Source organism: Oryzias melastigma, linkage group LG18 (genome assembly GCF_002922805.2).
Source record: "Oryzias melastigma strain HK-1 linkage group LG18, ASM292280v2, whole genome shotgun sequence".
Lineage (NCBI taxonomy): Eukaryota > Metazoa > Chordata > Actinopteri > Beloniformes > Adrianichthyidae > Oryzias > Oryzias melastigma.
The window spans coordinates 5,371,536-5,380,256 of NC_050529.1; the positions used below are offsets into that span (position 1 = coordinate 5,371,536).

At 33.9% G+C, this 8,721-nt stretch overlaps 1 protein-coding gene and 1 long non-coding RNA gene across 3 annotated transcripts in view; one reads left to right on the forward strand and one right to left on the reverse strand.

Moving 5' to 3' along the window:
* Positions 1–8,721, reverse strand: part of LOC112155959 (dachshund homolog 2) — a 113,354-nt gene that overhangs the window by 17,751 nt on the left and 86,882 nt on the right. For both annotated transcript variants that reach the window (XM_024288049.2, XM_036216560.1), the window contains exons 4-6: positions 4,358–4,570; positions 2,430–2,599; positions 314–419 (exon numbers count right to left, since the gene is read on the reverse strand). In XM_024288049.2, coding sequence (XP_024143817.1) covers positions 314–419; positions 2,430–2,599; positions 4,358–4,570 — 489 coding nt within the window. The remainder of the gene's footprint in view (positions 1–313; positions 420–2,429; positions 2,600–4,357; positions 4,571–8,721) is intronic.
* LOC118600016 lies at positions 341–4,929 on the forward strand. Its single transcript, XR_004949580.1, has 2 exons — positions 341–437; positions 3,797–4,929. It is a non-coding gene; the product is annotated as an uncharacterized LOC118600016 (long non-coding RNA).

The window sequence follows — 8,721 nt, forward strand, 5'->3', positions numbered from 1 at the left end:
TGTGCACATTGTGGGCACTCAGTGGGCGGGCTTACTAAGCTAATTCGCTAAGCTAGCCAGCTGCCTTGTGAAAGCTAGCAAGCAGGGGCCAGCAAAGCTAGCAAACGCCACCACCACCCATATAGAGAATGATTTAGAAAATCTATCGACTTTGTATGAGATATACAGATATACACTCAATGGTAAACTATAGCTCCTCCCACACACACTCTTTTTTTTAAAAAGGCCCAAATCTTTTTTTAAATAAAGGCAGTAGCTGAAAAGCTGTATGAAAAGAGATGTGATATAGATGTATGCGTGTGGTTGTGTGTACCCAGTCGTTCCGGCGAGCTGGAGGCGGAGCTGCTGGGCTGCGACTGCAGAGGAGTGTTGGTGTCATCGACAGATGGAGAAAGAGAGGGACTGTCACACACTCGTTCCTGAGGAGACGGAGGGAGGTGGGAGGAGTCAGTTACCACCTTTATACCGTATACATATTGTCGTCCTAACGGTTCTATGTCATCATGACGGAGTATTAGGGCCAATATAAAAAAGAGAATTATCAGAATAAAAGTCATACAATTATAGAGGAAATTTGTTAAAAAAAATATGAAAAAAAATCAAAATTTCAAGAATACAGTTGTAGAGTAATAAATATTAAATTGATAATTACTTGTTTAATTTATGTTGCAGAGAATTCATAGATATTAGATTGACGTCACTCTGCTGAAGAATAAAAAGTTGCTTTGACTTTTTCAGTAAACGTACACGTTTGTTTTCATAAAATCACAACTGTATACTCAAAAAGCATGATTTAGTCCTTATAAAATTACAACTTTTTAATACATTTATTCCCATAAAGGTTTTGACTTTTTACAAATAATTATACAACTTAATTGTCGTAAAATGTTGACTTTTTATATACTTCTACCATTTTATTCTCAACTTTATTCTTGTAAAAAAATCTTTTTTCTGTTATTTCTACAACATTTACAATACCTTACCACTTGTACACCTTTTTCTAATTTTACTACTATTACAACTTGATTCTTGTGTTCTTTTACACTTTTTGATCTCAACTTTACAACTTTTTTCATAGTTTTGCATCATTATGCTGATATAATTTGGACTTTTTCCAATAATTTTACATTATTCTTTTAAAATGTATTCTTTATTTATGCAAATATTTCAATTTTCTCATAATTTTATTACTTTTCCTTATGATTTTACAACTTTTAAAAATGTTTTCAAATTTTACAATTTTTACAACTTTTTTCTTAAAGATTTGTTCACCAAATTTTACAACTTTTACTCTTACAATTTTAACTTGTTTCTTGTAGTATTACAACTCTATTCTTGTAAAATCTATTCTTTTATTATTTTTTCATAACTTTATGTTTTTTTTTCTTATTTTACAACTTTCACAAGGACTTTCCACTTTTGCAATTTTCACATTTTTTGTAACTTTTTATACTTTATTCTGATGTTCTTGACTTTTTGTTCCAAATGTAAATACTTATTCATAATTCTATGGCATTATGTGTGTGTAATTTTGACTGGTTCCACATAATTTTAACTTATTTTTGTAAAATGTATTTTTTATTTATATAACATTTTTAGTTTTTTTATATACTTTATCACTTTTTATTATACTTATATCTTTTTTTTTATTTTACAATTGTTCCCTCCAGATTTGTTTATGATCTTATGATTGAATTTTACACCATTTTAGTCGTACAGTTTTGACTTGTTGCTTGTAATATTACTGCCTTATTGTTGTAAAATATATTCTTTTAATAATTTTTTAATAACTTTATGTTTTTTTCTAATACTTTAAAACTTTTACAAGGACCTTCCACCTTTATAACTTCTTTAAAAATATTTATACCATTTACAACTTTATTCTTATGTTTTCTTCTTTATTTAATCATTAAATGACAGTATGTGTATCCAATTTTTTAATTTTTCCTCATAATTGTACAACTTTATCTCTGCAAAATGATGACTTTTTTCCATTAATTTACATTTTTTTCTCCCACTTTTTGACTTTCTTGTTGTATATATGTGGCCCTGGTGTTCTGTTGTCTAGAGCAGATCAGTTTCCCGAATGAATATTGTCTATTTTTGTCCGGGATGACGTGGAGCAGCCGTGTCAAACTTCATTCCTTGCGGTGTCCGGTTAGTTTTTTAGAAATCTCCACCTGACCTGCAGCTGATCCGATCAGGTGTGCTTTGCTGAGAAGAAGCTGCCAGGTGAGGGTCAGGTTATAGCAAAAACAGGACATCGTGTCATTTGTTAAAAGAATTAGTCTTTATTCAATACATTTTTTCGTACTTTACGTATTTAGTAACACACATCATCATGAAGAAAAACTAAATTCTGAGTTCATGTCGAGTTCTCGTCTGAAACTTTATTAGTGGAGTCAAACGGAACAATAGTGAGCGATTACCTTGATGACAGGTGCGCGGTGTGCGTGGGTGTGTATCTGCTGGGCGGCGGCGGCCATGTTGGCGATGGTGCTGAGGTGGTTCATCTGGGACATCGCCATGGCAACGGAGGCCGGCGGCAGCCCCATGGGCAGTAGCGGGTGGGGCATCATCATGAACGGCAGGTCCAGTCCTGAGGATGAAGATGAAGCTGCTTCAGAACTTCTATCCGTTTGTCCTCTCAGCGACACGCCGCTCTATCAGGTTTTATCTTTCATTAAATATTCAGTCGCTAATGCAGAAACATCAGACTGATGTTGCATGGGGAAGAATATCATCCCTCTGAACCGGGGCTGAACTGAACCTTGAGGACGCGAGCGTTACTTCACCCGTTTCCAAATGAGCAGAAAGTAAATGAAGACGGTAGAAAAAAAATAAATCTTCACTGCGATCAGATCTTTCTTTTATCTTATATCACTAGATTTATTTTCTATGAACTTTGAGAGATGAAAGGAAGAAAAAAAGTGTAAATAGGTTCATGTCTGTCTGAGAATAGTGGATGGTGAGTAGTAGTGAAGAGTTTCTCTAAGGCTCGTCAAATGACCACGTTTATCACAATTAATTAATTACAGACAAATTATTATCTCATTTTTAATCTAAAACTGTTGTTTCCTCACTGACTCGTTTCTCCCCAAAGAAACTTTCCAAATATGTTTTATTGTTTGTTTTTTTTGTTACCTTTAGGCTACTAGCTTAGCAATCTAGTTAGCTGTGCAGCTAGCTGCTTTACGCTGGATGTTGGGAACAGAATCCGGGAGTTTTTCAAAATAAATCTCCCTTCAGGATCAGAAAAAAACCTAAACGGAGATAAACTAAGTTAGTGCATTTATTTAAGGTTTTCCGTCTGCGTCCCAGTACCAAATGACCCACGGGGTTTGGGGACCACTATGTTATATATTCACTTTTTTTAGGACTTTTACTGTGCCACAATGTTGTGAATTTTATTCAAAATACCCCAAAATGAGGCTTTTTACAGCAATTATTAGATTATGATTCAAATTAGATTCATTTGATTCATTAATTGCATGATTAATTGCACAACAGGACAATAAAAACAACAAATTGTAAAAAAAATATGACGCAAATCTTGTCTATCATTGTTCTTTTTTGTGTGAAATGCACACAATTTACGGTCATTCTTGCACTGTAAAAAGTGAAATGGATCAATTATCATCTGAAAATATTAGTTACTATCAAATTAAAGTTTTGAGTTTAATTTGATAAAAACAAAAACTTTTTAAATGTAAAAAAATGACTGAACTTTTGTTAATTATTCCAACGTTTTACAGCAGATTTATCTTTTTTCTTTCTTTTCTTCACTTCCTGTCAGGTTTTTATTCCGTCCCCCCCCATGGACACATGTGGAGATGCTCCATTACTTCAGCCTCATTCTTTACCCCCTAACCCTCTGACCTCTACCCCCCTCACCACCACCTAAAAGCTGACCCCACCCCTTCAGACGGTCACATTAAAGCCCATCCTCGATCGGCCCGACACACGGACTCGCACATGCACGTCTGCTTTCATTGCAATGAAACAATAACGCTGATTGCTGTTGTCGTGGAGACTGAAGTGATGGAATAATCAATGTGAGTGTTTGGAGCTTCCTGCTGTCCGGTGTGAGTGTGCAGAAACATGACTTCTGCAGCAAGAAAAACAGCCGCTATCTCTTTAGATATGTGTGTGTGTCTGTGTGCATGTGTGTGTTGATGAATTGAGTCATTTAGTAGAGTGTGCGCTGATTAATCTAGGCGGAGTGTTAATACAGGAGATGGCGACAGATTAAATGGCGCACATTAACAAATATTGCCGTCCTTTCCTGAGCGCCATGGAGACGTGTGTGTTTGTGTGTCCTCTCTTGTGTCTTTCCAAACACTCGGTGTGTTCTTACTGTTGGCCAGTAGCTGCTGCTGCTGCAGTTGTTGCTGATTGACAGCGCCGAGGCCAGGACCCCTCCCCGCGCCTCCTGCCGCGCTCCCGCCTCCTCCGGCTCCTCCTCCCGCCGCCGGCGCGGCTCCTCCGCCTCCTCCTCCGGGGCCTCCGCCGTGGGCTCCAGCAGGGGGGCTGGTCAGACGCTCCTTATCCCAGGAACACTCGCTCCCTCCTGGGTGGAGGTGCAGACATTTATCAGTCACTGTTGACTTTTTGTGTCGCTAAAACGTTTCAGTTAAACGAGAAACGAACGACTTCCTTTAAACTGTTACTGTATCCCCATCATATCAAATAAATAAAGAGCTTGCTGATTTTGTAAAACAGGTTTGCATGGGGAAAATTCACTTTTTGATTATTTTCAGCCAAAAACAAAAAACAGAGATGTAGGTGGAGGCATCATGATGATATGGGCTCATTCCTCACAATCTTTGGACTTTAGAGTCAAAAAAGTAAGACACAATCACATTTATTTCCTCAAGTAAAATACATTATTTTAAAATAAAAAAATTAATTAAATGCAAAAAATAAAAATGTAAGATATTAGTAAAAAATAATTAAATAAAAATATGTACATTAAAAAAGTAAAAGAGATTATTTTAAATAAAAAACATAGAAATAAATGAAATTCAAAAATTAAAAGAGATTATTAAAAAAATGATTATATGAATGAAATAAGAAAGAGCAGAGGTTATTTTTAAATTTAAAAAAATAAATATATAAAAGTAAAGGAGATGATTTTGTATTTAAAAAATGACATAAATAAAAATAAATAAAATAAAAAGTAAAACAGATTATTTTTAAATAAATAAATTAACAAATAAAATAAAAAAGTAGGAATTATTTTTAAAGAAAAAAATAAATTAAATAAACAAATAAAATAATAACGTAAGAGATTATTTCAAAATAAATTAAATAAATAAATAAAATAAAAAAGTAAAAGATTATTTTTAAATCTAAAAAAATATTTAAAAAATAATAAAATAAAAAAGTAAAAGATTTCAATGTAAACATCTCAAACTATTTCATGTAAATGGATAAAAAACTAAATCTATGAGCTGACTTTAAATAATATAAAAAACAAAAGAAACTAAAATGTGATGTGAATACAAATAAATACTGTCATGTCATAGAGAAACCATATTTGTTTTTCAAATAACAACAAATACTGCAGTTTCATTAGTGTTGCAATAAAATAATAAACTGCATCCACTGCTGCCTAGTTTGGAACTGAGAAACAAATTTAAAATCCATCAACGCTATAAAGCAGATAAACACAAAATGTTAGACTCATTTTATTATTAAAAACTGGAACTACCAAACCAGCTGAGTGCTGCGTCCTATAGCCTCTCGACTTATTACAGTTCAGTTCAAATCTTCCAAAAGTTGTGTAAAGTCACCTACGTCAGCCTTAAATCTCGTTTCCACTAAGCAGTCTGGTCCGGTCCAGTTAAGTCTGGCGGGATGCGTGACGTAGACCGCTAGCATATCACTGTAGTACGACGACAATGGAGGTCATCCAGCAGCTCATCTTTTTATTGCTTAAATGTTTGTACATCGTGTATAACAGGAATTCAATGTTTGAAAGGAGATTGTGGGCGGCTAAGAAGAATACCGCCGTAAAATGCTACTAGGAAACCTTAGCTTAAATGAGCGCTATGTTGGCGCATTCTAATAGGCTCCAACCTTTTCATTTCACTTTTCAATGGACCTACAACTGGACCTACAGTTCGGTACCGTCCATTTCACAATAGTAACGCTCAAAATACCGACTGCTCAGTGGAAACGAGGCTATACTTACCTGTATGTGTCGCCCGCAGCATGCCCATAGATAAAAATGTGCATTAACATTTTCCCTCTTTTTTATTTATTTTTATTTTTTTGAACATTTTCTGTCTACAGGATCAGCGATTGGTCTACGACTTTTAATTTTTCGTACCGTAGTGCCCCCTACAGGTTAACTCTATTACCCACATACGACTTGTATTCACCCGTAAGAACAGTCGTAGCTAAGGCTTAACCATCAGAAATACAGTTCTACATGTCACTGATGGTTTGCTGCCATTTATTTAGCCTTCAGAGAGAAAACAGACAAAACGCTTCATCTGTCTGTTAGATTAACCTTTACCTCTTCATTTTGCGACTTTCTCATCCCGCCGGCGCTCTTAGCTAAATTGGACGGCTTCTCCAGACAGTCAAGACCCAGCGTTTCCTTTCATTTAGGCATCAAAGACCGTTTCTATCTCAGCCTGCATCTTCTCCTTCTAACAAGGTGGAGAAAGATGGACTTTCTCCTTCATTTGTTCCCTCAGATACACAGTTTGTTGGGTTTCATGCACCCCGCTAACCGCTAAGAGGCTCGGTGATCACACTGAGCCGGTACCACTGAGCCGAACGCTGCTGTAGAGAAGCAACAGAAACCCATAACAATGTTTCACAGACACGGCGGTTCTGCGCTGAAGCCAGCATGACAGAGAACCGCAGATTCTTTTTAACAAACGTTTTGTTGTTTTCTTTTTTCTACCTTTCTCTCTGTCTTTAGAGTTGACAGCTTTCAGCATGAATCTATCCACCTACACTTCCCTGACGTGAAGTAAAAACAGGCATTTATTAGCTCTACAGCTGGACTTTTTTTATCATTTTAATAGAATTACAGACAAATAATTTCAGTAAAATTTAAATGTTTACCAACAGCAGCTTCTAACATCAAGTTTTTATTCTTTAATTTAAGTCTTTAAATAATTATTGATGCAAATAGACATCAAAAGGCTCCAAAATTACCTTAATTTAGCATCAACATAAAAGCACAAACATAAAAGATTTTATTTTATATACCTGGAAATATATTCTGGCAACAAGGGGTTAAACTTATTTTTCAACACCATAAAAATTAAAATAATTTGGATTTAGTCTGATTAAATCTTTTGGTTTTATTACAGTCTAAAGGTGAAATAATGAAATAATGACACTTTTACAGACAAACTAGATCAATGCTTGGATACAAACTTCAAAAGTGAAACAAATCCAAAGGTCTGAAAATATGATACATCTATCTTATTGTTTTGCCAGAACATCTAGACTAAAATAAGAAAATCTCACAATTATAGGTTGAGAGATTTTCTGATTATGCGGAAACCAGAAAATATTTCAGTAAAAATGATCAAACTCATGTGTTACATAATTAAAATAAAATAGTTTTTTTAGTTTTATGTCATTTTAAGTTTAATTAATTTGTGTGCATGGGAGTCTGGGCGTTTGTGTTATTTTGTGTGTTTCATTTATTTTTTTCTTTGTTTTTACATGAAAATATTTTATGTACAAAACTTTGTGTATGAAAACTGATTTATGAATAAAGTTTGATTTAAATATTTTGTATTTAATAACTTATGTTGAAATACAAGACATATTAACTATACTAAATGGTTTTAATCATATTATTACTAATAACAATTAAACTCCTAATACTACTACTAACACTGATATTATAATGAATATTTGTATTATGAGAAAATGTGTAAACAAAATTGTCAGCATGAAAACTCTTAAATATAAAATCAAATTAATTATGATTTATTATATTGTATTTATTTAATTTTTATGTAATAGTATATATATATATATATAATCGTTTCAAATATTATTCATCTTATTATTAATCATAATACTATTTCTACTATTATTAAAAATATGAGAATATATATCAAAGTAAAACCGTCACGTCAGCATTTATGACTCCAAATCAAATATAAATCAAAATTAGCAAGAAAGAATTAAACTGAGAAAGATATCTAAGAGTTTTATATTTATTAATTTATGTGTTTAAGTATTTTTTCAATGATATTTATTTTTTTATGATATTATTAAACACATTTCTCATCATTATTGAATGTGGATGGAAAAATATGAATAAAGACATTTAAAAAATAATCAAAACTAAAAATGATCTGAGTGTTACACCTTTATAAATATAAAATATTACATTTGTCACAGAAATATTTACTTAAAACTTCAAAACAATTAGCTAAAAAATCAGATTTTAAAGATTTTCTGAAGTAAAACGTCGGTAAACTTCCGTCTCCTTTCACGCTGTCCTCCTCTCCAAAGTTCTGCCTCGGTCCGTCTCTCTGCTCCCCTTTTCCCTCCCTCATCCATCTTCATCTCCCTCCATTAGTTTGACTTAGCGACCGTCTCTCTCTATTATTGCCCACTGAATTCCCCGCGCCCAGTGTGTGTGTGTGTGCGCGCGCACGTGTGTGTGACAGCTGGGCCTCATCCCGTCTGCCATTTACACCGGGGAAGAAAAGAATAAACAGATGGGCAGATGTT